This window comes from Melospiza georgiana, chromosome 1 (assembly GCF_028018845.1).
Source record: "Melospiza georgiana isolate bMelGeo1 chromosome 1, bMelGeo1.pri, whole genome shotgun sequence".
Taxonomy (NCBI): Eukaryota; Metazoa; Chordata; class Aves; order Passeriformes; family Passerellidae; genus Melospiza; species Melospiza georgiana.
The window spans coordinates 16,668,057-16,681,899 of NC_080430.1; the positions used below are offsets into that span (position 1 = coordinate 16,668,057).

Consider the following 13,843-nt stretch of genomic DNA (forward strand, 5'->3'; position numbering starts at 1 on the left):
TATGTATTTATCATATATTACCATGATTAATGTATGATACCAAGCATTCAACAGAAAAATGTCTGAACACAAAATTAAAGGGAGACTGTAGGTGTATTTGTTGTCTAAGAATTCTAGTGCTAGATAACAGTTAAAGGTTTCAGCAGAAAAACACACAAGAACATTTGGAAACAGTTAAAGTCTGTTCTTAAATTTTGTGTTATGTTAAATGGCAGTACAAATGAGAGACTTTGGAGTTCTAGACAGCTGGAGACTTTTCCCCTCTTGATATCTGTGTCTGAAATACAAGTTGGATATTTGGAAGACTCTATGGAATGATTTTACATCTCTATAGTAAAATAGTATGGTATTTTCTGTAGCTGAAATCCAACATTTGAACAAAGAGGGTAAATATGTGTGATTATTGAGACTCTGTTTTGTTTCTGTTTCAGTTGTACACTTGCATCTCTTTAAACCAATTTTTGAGGACTCAGTGGCAGAAGCTGTCAGCTACACATTTCAATATGTGGAGAAAAATATCCTCAGAATTTCCAAGAGGGTTCAAATGGCTCAAACAGTATCTGAAAATTTGTTGATAAGAAATAGAGAAAATTAGGTCACAATTTCTTTTGTAATTAGATTTTTTTTCAGTAGCTATATTAATATTCAGAACTTGAATATGCTAAAAAAACCCAGAAGGCATCCAATAATTTTAAAATGAAATTTAGATTTGTGTTTTAACAAGATATTACAAACTTTCTATAGGATTATACAGAGGCTCATAAAAATTTGGGTATGTGTTTTAAAGGGAGGGTCTGTGGGTATGGCAGAGATGAACCAAGAATGTTACAAATGCAAGTACTGCCCTGAAAATGCATCTTGGGTTTCATAAACCACTGAACAGGAGGTCAGAGACCTGGCTGCAAATGTGCTGCGGTTTCTGTTCCTTCCTTGGTAAATACAAATAAGCACCAGTAAATTTTCATTGGTAAACAAAGCTAAAATTGTCCAAATTATGGAGCTGAAATGTAGTATTCAGAAGGAGGAGTACTCCAGGTCCTGGTGGCCAAAATGCTGCTTTACTTTCTTCTAAATTCATTAACTTTTGCAACAAGAGAACAGCAATCACAGCTTTAACTCAAAATTACCAAGCTGTAAGTCATTGACAATTTCATTCTTTGATTTCCTTTTCACCCTTGCACAGTTTCAATTTAGTAATCCAGTTATATAAGGAGGGGAAAAGGGACAATTAACCAATCTTGAAAAGCAGACATCAAAAATTTGATACAAGGACATTTATTAGCTCCTTCCCAGTGGACACAGGGGTGGTGTGTTCCTGAAGCAGAAGTGAAGAGCTAGTGTTTTTTCCAGATGGAGAACACCTGAGCAGTGTTTTGTCCCATGAAAACAGACCTGCTCTGAGAGGTCCCCTTGGCCTGTTTGATGCATGAGAGCAGCGTGTGGTAAAAAAGACCAGGAGCAGTTGTAAATTTCATGCAGCCAGTGTTGGCTTCAGGGGTTCTTGTTTAAGGCAATGGCCATTGGCGTCAGTCCTTGTTTTCTGTGTGACCTGTGGACATTTCCTGGTGTGTCCTCTCCCTTTTCTAGACTTCCATTACTGGCTTGTTTTTAAGCAACTACAGTTCCCTAAGATTGGTCTAAGCCTCGGGCAGTGGGAGTAGTCATGTTTGGCAGTCAAGGCTGACATTCGTGGTGGGGCAGCTGCCCAGATGTGAGCATGGGTTGAGGCCACTCCAGAGAGCTTTGCCTGCCCTGGATGGTTTATACTGCCCCACTAAAGGTACTTTGATGCAGCATCTGGAGCCCTACTCTCAAAACCAGGCTGGACTGTGTTAGTCACCAAATGAACATGGAACAAAGACATGGTCCCAGACTCAAAGGAGCTCACTAAAAGAAGTGGGAGAGATGGCAGAGCAGTGGGAAGGAGATGCACTGGGCCCAGCTCTTCCTACCAGCTGGCACAGGGGCAGTGCTGGCCTGAGGGGGCTGTCAGATCCAGGATTCCGCATCTCACAGGAGGATCAGTGGTGGAGTTCCCTGGCAGGGCTTCATCCATGCTGGGCAGTGCCCAGGCACAGCTGAGGGCTCACAAAAGCCAGCTTGACTGCAGGAGGGAATCAGCTGTGTGCATGAGCTGTGCTCTGCCTCCCTCCTGCAGAGCCAGGACAGCAGGGCTGCTCTTGGCCCATTTCCCTGCCTGGTGCCAGTGGAGGCAGGAATGCTCCAATTCCTGTGTGCAGTCCCGGCCACTACTGACTGTAAGGCACAAAAGGAGTTTTCTTGTTTGGTTGTGTTTTTTTCATTGTTGTTATTGAAAACTGGCTTGAAAGCTTTGTTATTATTGGTGTTATTTGGACAATATGAAGGAGCAGCCTCTCTTATAGGCCCTGCTGGGTTATTATTCCAGATGTTTTTCTTTACACAGCTGTTAAGCAGGAAGTAGAACCAAAACCAAAGATTGATTTGAACCATTGTTTTGTCAAAAACCAGAACTGAACCTGAATTATTGTCTTCTCTTGACTTCATTGAATTCAGATCATCATTGGCCACAGCTGGATTCAACCCCAGCTCAAACCACACTGAAAAAAGCACTGAGCCTGACCACACTTTTGAGTAGGTGAGATTTTGAAGGCCAAGAGCCTGCATCTTGTCATGAGTGCAGCTGATGTTACCTTCAAGCCAACAGCAGCTTTTACTGAGTGCACATGTGTGCACGTGTACATATTGTTATGTATTTATCAAGCGCTTTAGTGTACACCAGTTTATTTTAATGAAAAACGCAGGTTTATATTGCATAATTGGAAGATTAAGGGCAGGCTAAAGAAAGAGTTTTACTTATAGAACACCAAAGTTTTAGCAAATAGCTGTATAGTTTTACTCCAGCAGGACTCAGTCATCCCAGGAAACTCAGAATTTTACATTTCGTATATATTGGTTTGCCCCTATTTTCTGAAAGTCGAAAGAACTTGATTGAATGCAGACTACAAACTTGTTCACTACAAACCTAGTTAAACATGAAATCTTGTGGGATTAGCTTAATTGTTCCTTAAATAAAAAAGCTACTTTGTACACTGACTACGATTTTCTGCTTGCCAGATAAAGAAACATGAACCTGTCCAGAGACACAGGGATTTGTCTGTGTAGGAGTATCCCTGGGCCAACTGTCTTGCCTTTTGTGCGATATTGTGGTGTAAAACATCACTCCACTGGTTTCATTTTACAGAAAATAGTCTCTGTGGTGGTACCCTGTGGGAACTGAAGGATCAAATTCTATTTTCCCCTCACAAATCCAGCTCCATTCATGCCCCGCTCCTGACACGGCGCTCCCCAGGAGCGTCAGCCAGCGCGTGGGCTCGGGGGAGGCTGCGGCACGGCAGGGCAGACGCAGGGAAGCTGTTCCAAGCAAAGCAGGAGGTGCCACTCTTTGCCACAGGAGAGGCTGCCATAGGTAACACCACGGTGTTTGAAACGAGGGATGGTAGCCCTGATAAGATTACACAGTGACTAAGTAAATGAGGGAAATATTTTATTATTCAATTTTTAATTTTCAGAGGATTATGTGACACTTCTGATTTACAGATATTGTTACTTTGACTGCAAAGTCTTCTGTTTTTCTTTGGCTTCCCTACTGCCTCCTTGAAAGCAGGGGCTGCTGTAATTAAAGACTTTATTTGTTATATAAATGTAACCATAAAACATGTGGAGTTCCTATCTTCCAGAGCTACCAGACCAAGCAAATAAAGACAAAATTTCTGCAAGTGTTCTCAAGTGACCTATTCTGTTTAATCTCGTTTCCTTTCTTCCTAACCAGTCTTCTCAAAAAACTCTCCATGTCACGGGCCAATAGTTTAACAAAGGCAATGTGAAGCAGAAAGGAAAGGCTGGCCAGGAATCGCTGGAAGGGAGAAGCTGGGACACTGCTGGACTCTGAACACTGGCAAGTCTCCAAGTCTGCACAAAAATGGGCAATCTATGGGTGAAAACAGCATGGGAAGGTGATTTGAGCAACAGGGTGTCATTCACTCCCTCTTCACTACAAGAAGAAGCCATCGCCACCCCTGGCCCTCACTTCCCCACATTTAGCAGGGAGCTGTTGTGTTATCCCTGTGTCAGGTAACAGATTCCAGCATGCAGTCCTTGACCACCTCATGGCAGACTCTGCATGTGCTTCCCCTTCATGGTGTCACTGAATGTAGCTCTTGAATTTGTGGTCTCCAGAAATCATCTGCTGAAAGTGGTATTAAAAGCTGCCTACACTTGAGAGTCTGCTGGAGTCCAGCAGGTGTGGGTGCAGTGTCTGTATTGCTGACAAGGTGGTTGCACTTTAATCCTGAACCTCCTTCACACTTGCCTACTTTGTACCAGAAGGGTGGTGGTGGCTGGTGTTAACTCTTCTGCCACTGGCAGAATGTGGTGCCTTTATACATTTGGTTTTTGTTATTGTCCCTGCAATCACATTTAGGTATCCCCAGTGAGACACTCATGCTCAGATTTTCTGCAGGAACTCCTGGGTCACTCGCAGTACACTAATTTGTCTGTCACAAAGTGTAAGTGGAAGACACAAGAGGCCAGATTCCAAATCTGAGTGAGCTCTGCAGGGAGCCAGTGCTACTGCTCTGCTCCCCTCTCAGCTCCACTTACAGCAGTGGTAACTTGGCTTGGGCTCATGAGCGTCATGTAAAATCCTTATGGGTCCTCACAGTTCAAGTGCTCAGGATTGATGATTCTTTCTTTTAGCATCTTGTGAATAACTTAGAATTTTTCATGCTAATGCAACTCCCTCTCTTCCTGGTAAATTGCCTCATTTTGTGCTATTGGAAAGTGCTTAGTCTGGATTGCTTCTCTGTGAGTACCTAATGGCTGCTGCTGCTTTCTCTATCAAGTGCTTGGGACAAGGGTGAAATATCAGCAGAGAGCTGACACCACTTCAATCCCTAAAGGAGTGATAGTAGGAACTCCTGTAGTTGGCCTCAAATGACTTTCATCTGTACCACTTGAGCACACAGGATTGTTCCTGCAGTTTAACAGCGTGGCACAGATGAGATGGCAGGGGATGAACACAATAAACATGCAGTGCTAGTGAAGTTAGAAAAGTTTCATTTTTACTTTAACAGTATCAGAGTTTTACCTCTTGTCCTTCCATGCCTGGGAAATCAGGAATGCCTTTGCTGTCAAGACCTTGTAATCTAATGCCAGGTCTTGCTGACTTTTACAGTTGAACCTTAGTGCCTCATTTCATGTGTGGTCCCTTTGACTTCTGTAACACTCCTCACAATGGGGTTGGCAGCTCTTACCCTGGAATCAAGCTGATTACTTCTCTGGGCTCAGGGTCTGGCTTTGAGATAAGATGCAATCAGGAAAGATGATAAATATTTCAGCAAGTAATCAAATGTGTGAGAGATGTCTGGTTATTATCTTTGGATTAGTATCTGAGATTAGTATCTGGGAGCAAACTTCAATACAAATGCATCAGAGATCCATCAAACGTGGTCGTAAATACGTGTGGCTGATAAATCTATTGACTTTTTGTCTAAATTATTTAATGGAAATTGTGGGACTGCATTAGATGGCCCTGCCCTTTGCTGCTCAGCTGTCCTTTTAGCATTTCATTTCTTTTACACCTACAGTGTGGTCATGATAAATCTTCTACATGTTTTTAAGTCATTTCCCAAGTGCTCTCAAAATGGAGGCAGCAATTCATTGCTATTACTTGAGGCAATTATTACTGAAATCTACAAAAGAGTGTTTCGGAATAATTAACCTTATTTAACCTTAAACCCTGAAAGATTTTCTAGTGTTGCTCAGCAGCCTGTAAGCTGCCAGTTGTACGTTTGTACATTCGGAGCTGTCTGATAAACCCTGTGGAGTGAGCTCTGTCTGCTTTACTGATTTCAGCTCACACAAAGGCACAGCACTGTACAGCTCAACTTGTAAATGGCGTATCTTGGGGGTTTTTGTTATTATATTTCTGTGTAATACTTTCCAAACTCTACTTTATTGTATCTTGCAGTTAAAAAACCACCTGGATATTCCTTTTCAATTCTTTTTTTTTTTTTTTGGACTATCTCTAAGCCCTTAGCCTTGCATGTTTTTGTAATGTGTAAGACAGACTCAGAGGCTTCAGAAGACTTGTGCAGCTGCTAGCTTTTTGATGATTTCATTTCACAACTCTTTAGAAATAAATGTGGGTACTAGTGAGAACAATGAGTAAAATGTCAGTGGTACAAAATATAAGTGTTCTGTTCTAGAAAAATACAAACACTTCTGTCAGTTCAATCATACCTGTGGATCATTCTACTTTAGCAGAGTATAAAAAGTGAAGTCGGATGGATGTATGGTAAGGACACAAATGTTTTGATCCAAGGAAACATCATAAATCCTTTATACTAGAACTTTTAGTGAATGTTTTAAAGACTAAAATGGGAATGGGGATATGTCCAGGTGTCCTTTGAACCTTGAAAGATGATTAAAGTGAACAAAGCTGAAAGTGATAAGGCTGAAATTACAGTACTGACATACATAGAGATAAATGCATGGGATGGGGATTTACAAAAGAGGAACAGCAATTTCACAGGAATGGCAAGACTGCCATGCATGGGAAATAGGGGAAATGAACATTTACAACTTTCTCCAAATGGGAAAACTGGTGGTGTGGAATCTCTTTAAGTATCTTCTTTCACAGGAAGTAAAATGTTATTTATTTATCTCAAGTAAAATATTCATTGCTCTGCTGGAAGAAAAATGAGAGTCATGATAAGTTGAAAGAGTATAGCCAGTTACAATCAGCATCTAAGGTCTTCATGAAGCAGTGAAATACTGAGTGCTAGAAGGGGATAATCAGTTTTATATATTTTCATATTAATACAAAATGCTACTCTCCCACTTTTGCTGTACAGCCTGGGTTTTAGAATATCAAGAAAGTATTTGACATTTACAAGAGACTGCAGGCACTAATACAAATCATTTTTATCCATTTATGCATTTTAACCACCACGCTGAGTGAATTGTTGGCTCTGCGCAATTAGTCTCTATGCTTCTTGACAATATAACCACAGATTTTCACAAATTCTATTAATAATACAAGGTGGAAGCTCTGTTCTCCAAGTCTGCTATTTTGCTTCGAGAAAAACATTTAATTTCTTACAAACCTGATATAAATAGGCCAGCTGACAAGTATCCCAAAAGAAGAGAATATGCTTGGAATAGCGAGATTCGAACTGACATATTTTTGGCAAAAAAAAAAGTTATACAAGCTGTATTTGTCTGAAAATTTAAAAATAGGAGCCTTTGTCATAATGTCAGGAAAGGCCAGGTTGAGTCATGATTGATGTCACTTGCAACAATACTTTAAGCTTAGAAAATGACATCAGAATCATCAGAACTTGGTAAGATTTAGAGCAGTTCCTGAAGCCAGGGTGCTGGGGATTCAGGAAGATACTTTGTGGATGATACATAGCCAGACATCATCTGAACAGAAGCCAGAGTTACGGTACTTTCAGATTACATTTCTGAATGATGGGTATAATTTGTTTTAATAACATTCATTTTAAGTTAAATGCATGTTTGGGGTTTTTTAGGTTTGATGCAACCCCCCATTTCAGGCTGGCAGAGCAGTCTGTCACTGCCTGACCTCTCCCCTTATTCACTTACATGACAAGTTTCCAAGAGCAGTCAGGAGTGCTTTCCTTATTACCACAAGTCTGCAAATACAGCAGGATCTCTTTCCATTTACTCTTCTCCAGTTTTAGTGCTCAATTCCTGCTGACTTTACTACTGAGCATTTATAAGTCAGACTGTAACGGCACATATGTATGTTAGAAGTATTTCTTTTAGCTCCCAGGCTAAAACTAAACTTTGTCTGTCTGTCTGCTACTGCTGGTGTTAAAATGGAAGTAACAAAACAGAGAAGGCGCTTGGATTTGGCTTTATTAAAGATAACCAATAAATCGTGCAGAGCCCAGGTCACGGAGAGGCTGAGCAGAGCCTCTGCTGTGCGGAGTAGCGAACCTCTCTGGAAAAGCTTCTTGCATTTCTCCTTTGATTTGCCACATACAGCAAGTCTTTGCTCCTAAAGTAATTTTAGTGTGAAAATCAGTGTATTTAAGCTAAGTACACAATGCTACTTCTGATCTGGTTAGGTCTGTTTTGCTTTGGAATAGCTTTTAAACATGAAGAGAAAGTAAACTGCAAATCACATTTCCAAGCAGACTTGTGCTTGCATTTAGTGGCAGCATGTTTTGTTCCTAAAAATGATAGATATTAGTGAAAAACAGAGTTTTACAGTTGCTTGGCTGCATGCCTTTCACAATATGCATAATCAGTTTTCATAACTAAAATGAGTTTGTTCCAGGAAAATCAGAAGTTCATCCTGCAAGCAGCTCCGTGGGTGAAGCGTGTGTGTGTCAGCTCAGAGCCGCCGCTATCTGCCCTTTCGATTTGCACGTTGTGCTCGTTCCTCTTCTGTTTGAAGAGCCAAGTGGTGGATGAATTATTCCTGGTATTCCTGACTTTTACTTCAAGCCAATAAACACCTGTGTGTGACTGGTCTGCCAGAGCCATTCCATGAAACATCTGGGCATGCTCCAGCCCTGGGGCTACTGGCGTTCAAAACAGTTTTCCCTGATCCTGCCGCTCACTGCAGCTGCAGCCGGGCCTGATTACACGCAGGAATTGGATCGGGAATCCCATTGCTCCCATGCACCCAACTCTCCTGGTGGCATAAGAGGCAGAAAAAAGGACCAGGGCTCTGGTGCATTGTGCTGGTGGTGGGGCAGAGGGAACAGTGTGAGATTCCTTTGGGCAGAGGGAGTTTTCCGTGGCCTCCCGTGTTGTGTAGCCCGCAGAAAGAACCGGTGCTGGAGGACGAAGCACGGCACAGTAACAGGGAATGTGCTCTCTACAACCTGTACTCTTGCAGCTGTTGGAAGGACACAGTGAATGAAGCAGACAACTGCAGAGAAGAGAACATGTTTTCATGATTAAGGCATGAGTGCAGCTCTGGGGAACCAAGTCATATCCCTGCTTTTGCCACAGATTTCCTGTGTGATACGAGTCCCTTTGCACAGTGGTTGTTAATGCTGTTTTTCGTGGTGCTTGGTATGGAGGAGTGTAATTTGTAGAAGTGCCACTGCAAACTGTAGGCAGTGGGAGCTGTGCTGAACACTGAGAAAGCAGGCAGCCTACATCCCAACGAGGCAGGCAAGCAAAGTGGAGGCAGGGATTACAAAGATAAATCTTCGTGACTTCAATTTCTGCGTTGAAGAACAGCTTGAAGGGGTTTGTCCTTCTTAAACTTGTCCTTTCCTGTACTTAAAATAAGAGCATATTTCTAGTTAAATACAGGTGCAGTACTTGTGAGCAATTGCTGAGTTTCAGATACATCTGCTAAGCTGAGAAATAGTAAAGTTACTGTTTAGCACTTGCCTATCCATATCTTTCTTCTTTATCTTTTTAAGTGGAACTGTTATTGCATCACAGAGCAGTTACTGAAGAAGTCCCGATTAAAGCAACATTGTGAATACTTGTATGCTTTTACTGGCCATGTGCAAAGTTAGAGATTCAGTAACCTGTGTTCTCCCATAGTCTTAAGGTTCAAAAAAAAGCTTAACAGTACAGCTAAAAGGAATAAAAAGACTACACTGTTTTGTTGGTAAAAGTTGTAAAGGACAATAGGACACATTATGGGAAGATACTTCTTGAAATGAAGAGTTACTCTTCTGCTAACAAACAAAATAAAGCATGATGGTTTGTATTGTGGATCTTATGCATCATTACATTTTCATTACATGAAAAAATGAATTTTGTATGGAAGCCATCCTTCTATCAAGACAGGCAAAGGCATATATGAAATGGAACAATGAGTACAAGAAAGCATATAACTTTACAGATTTCTGTAGTATAGTCTTGTCATCTTAAATATTCTCATTCATTGAGAATAATGCTGTAATTCAGTGCCAAGGACAAGTACAATTTGCTCTTTAGGAGTGCTATTTATTTTGCATATTCACCATATTTTATTGGAAAATTCTTCAATTCCTCCACTCATTAATCATAGATTTTTAAAACCATACATTTGGGAGTACCTGTTTTATGCAACTGGAAGAGGTATGCTCCATTCCACCAGAGGTGGATTGGATTATACACTCAGGATGTACACAAGGCACCAAAACTGGAATTCAGGAAATACAAGTCAACAAAAGTGATTCAGAAAATATCTGCTTTACTGACTGTAAAATCTGAACTCACTTGGCTCCATTGTTTTGCTCCTGTCACTGTGCTAAGTCCAGAGCTCAGGTTTCTGTAAGTACATCGAACTCTCAATTTCTATCTTCAGCTTCTTTTACCCCACTAAAAGAGAAGTCTGGACTTGGACCCTTGAGGCAGTGCAGGTACCCTGAGCACACCTACCACTTACTGACACCACTGGCTGCTTCCAGGATGGATCTCACTCATGTCCTGGGCTCACAGGTGCTTGGCAATTGCCTGAGACCTTGTGGAGTTGTCCAGTAAAGTGGTGAGTTACAGAGGAGATGAGTTCCTGCATGCTTCAGCGTCCCTGCCTGCCTGTGCAAAGCTGGCCCGTGTGATAGAAGGAAATCCCCCTGGACAGGGACTGGGGCTCCATGAGGAGCCTTGGGAGAGTTCCTTAGAGCCCTGCATCCACACAGGCACCCTCAGGCTCCAAAAAGAAGTGGAGGGGTTCAGAAACTCCTCCACACTCACCATTCCTGTTTTGCAGACTAAAGAGCTGAGTACAGCATGTCTGTGTGTGCAGTGCAGCATGTTCACAGAATCTGAAAGCTGTAAAATGTTTTGATATGTATTTGAATATGGTCTGTGCTCAGTCTCAAACACAGCATATAGAATTATCACTAAAAGCAGACATCTCCAGATCATCCTTTACACTCACCAGTGTAGCAGACAACATCAAGTATTTCTAATTACTGTATTCTACTCCTACAGAGAATAAAATAAAGCTGGGTTTAACTGTAAAGTTTCAATAGAGTGAGATTGCAAACTATTTACCCCCCTGAAGATTCTACTCAATCCTTCCCCGTGTGGAGTATTTAATTCCAGTTTAGCTTACTTTAAACTGAAACGGAATTTTTGTACCAAATTAGGACAACTAAGTCCTTCCACGCAGAAAACTACTGAGCTCACTGAATATTTTTCTGTCTTGGTGCCAAACCATACAGTAATCATACTAGGATATGGATGGAAGAAAGGTTGCTCTGCACAGTAATTCCATATAGGAATCACTATTGATTACAGCAAGGCTACTTTATGGGTAGTGGTAAATTATGAGGTTTCTCTTGTAAGTGAGAACATTGATTTACATGAGTAATGCAAAGGCTCACACGTAAACTGAACTCAAACTTTAACTGTCAGCCGTAACACATCTATTTATACCACAGATCTGTGCTTAGCTGCTTATATTTAATTACAATCAGTTGTGGTGCCTCCATTTTCTGTGTTTACCCAGAGAATCACATTTCTGAGGTCAAATGGAATGACAGTTATACTGTAGTTATTTGAAAACATGCTTAGTTGTACATTCTGCCTGTATTTGAGGACTGAATTTCTGCACAAGAGAGAGGATGAGTATGATTCATCAATCCTTCCCTACATGAATAAAATTTCACACACATCAGTTTTAGTCAGGGCACAGCTGTGCTGCACAGCACAGTGGTGTGGAGAGATACCCAGAGCAGCTCAAAAGGAGCCAGCTCGGGTAACTGGAAGCAGTTTAACCACATTGCTTAATGCTGCACACTGTCTAATTTACCCTGGTTTTTAGCAAAGTAAATTAGCTTTGACAAAGCACTGCACAAATAGACTACCCTGCTCCCAGTCCATGAGCCAGCTTTGGCACCAATTTCCATGTTGGACTTACTGTGCAGTACAACACAGCACAGCTTGTAGTAGATGCAGAAGACTGCTTGCATAAAAATGTGCAGATTCAGATCCTCAGATTTTATTCCGCACGTACTCATTTTAATGGCATAAAACATTTTAAATTCTTAAATGTCACTACTTAAAATTCAGTGGTATTACTGAACCAGAACATCAAAAGACTACAATAAATGAATCACTAAAGAGCATCAGTTTAGGCTTGCCATGGTCAAATATGCTTTTCTTGTTTATTTTATTTATTTACTGGCAGCAGTAGCAAACTGCTAATTGGTAGTAGATTTATTCAGTCTCTTAAGCCTAATTTCTACTGACCTTTGGCATCCTTATTTCCAGAGTCAAAGGCTTTACCAAAATCCTAACAGATCACAAGCCTTTCACACTGAAATCTAAGAAGAAAAATGTCATTAATAACTAAAATATGTTTTAGAATGTCACAGGACCTACATTTTTTTAAGACTCTGAAAAAATGAAGTTTTATTGCCTGCTTTCTGACAGTAGTGTTAATAGACCAAATCTTTCCGTCCCATGAAATCAATGACAGAAATTCATCGATGACCACAGGTGCAGATACTAAAGTCTCGTCATATACAATTTTCCAGGAGGGACAGAATCTCTTTTCATCTCTCAGAAATTATTTCAAACTTCTTAGTAAGACAGACTTTTGGCATCATAATCAGCAACCTTTTCAATACCACAGCAGTACATGATAACTTGATATTCCAGGAAAAAATGATGTTCAAAGTATTCAATGTAATTCTTCCCAAATCTAAACACAGCACATATTACATGCCTTTTGAAGAAGTGGCCTGCTTCAGCCCCCAAATTTTACATTCAGAGTTGAAGGCTTGCTGAAAATCAATAGCTCTTGTAACAAGCTAAAATATTAATTTATGCATAAATTGGATAGAAAAGTAAAACTTTTAAAAACTACATAGTTTTAATCTCTATCTCTGCTTGAGCTAAAATATAAAAACCTATGAGTTACAAGCATTCCTTCTACAATAAAATACCTAACTACCTTACTGTGGCAGAGCTCCAGATCCTCCAGAAAAGCCTTAATGATCCTAAATTTAAATTGAAATACTTGAACGTATACCGCTATTACCAGAAAAAGAAATGGAAAAAATCAGAGGAAAAATGTACCCATATGGAGGACTCTAATATCCATGGCACAGATCTTGAGAACAATACCAGAAAATTGGCTGAATTAACTGTATCAGAATGTACACTATGCAAGAAGACATGTATATGCAACACACATTTCTGCTTCTCTCAATAAAAACAATTTTGATAAAAAGGCAGCTTTCCTCCCCAGATTGAAGTTTGACTGTAAAAGGATTTGGAATGGAGCTATAATCACTGTTCTCATCCATGCAGGACTTCATTTTCATCCAAGTTGAGGGAAGATGTCATATTCATCAAACATATTCTGTGGACTTAGAATTGGTTTTTTATTTTGCTTTGTTTAATAGCTCACACAGTGCAATCACTATGAAGCAGAAATTTAGATAAATGCATTATTTTTCTACCAGGCACTGGATTAATGCTCAACCTTGCAACATCCAACTGTTGCTACATATTAATTTTACAGCCAATTGCTGCTCAAACCCTGTAGCGATTTGGCTTTATTCTGATCTGCACTGCTCTCACAATTTCACATTTTCCCATATAATATTACTGTACCACCATAAATGATAGAAGCAGTCTCTTCAAAACCAGTGATTGCTCCAAGGTGCTTGAATTTCTGCCTTGAAATGACCTACAAAGAAGAGAAAACGCCCTGATGTCAGTCTTGGCTTTCTTTCTGATTATATAACAGAGGAAAAATGATACTTTTTTTTTGCTTTTATTTTTATGTTAGTTTTGTAAAAACTATGCAGGGAATTATCCAGAATTATTATTGGTGATTACCTAAGGAGTGAAATGGGGC

The 13,843-nt window shown here is 40.4% G+C and overlaps 1 protein-coding gene across 1 annotated transcript; it reads right to left on the reverse strand.

Moving 5' to 3' along the window:
* Positions 1-8,092: 8,092 nt before the first annotated feature.
* Positions 8,093-13,626, reverse strand: LOC131091930 (uncharacterized). Its single transcript, XM_058038316.1, has 2 exons — positions 13,597-13,626; positions 8,093-9,303 (listed from the first exon to the last, which is right to left on the reverse strand). The coding sequence occupies exons 1-2, from the start codon at positions 13,600-13,602 to the stop codon at positions 8,605-8,607; spliced, it is 705 nt and encodes a 234-aa protein (XP_057894299.1). The 5' UTR covers positions 13,603-13,626; the 3' UTR covers positions 8,093-8,604.
* Positions 13,627-13,843: the final 217 nt, after the last annotated feature.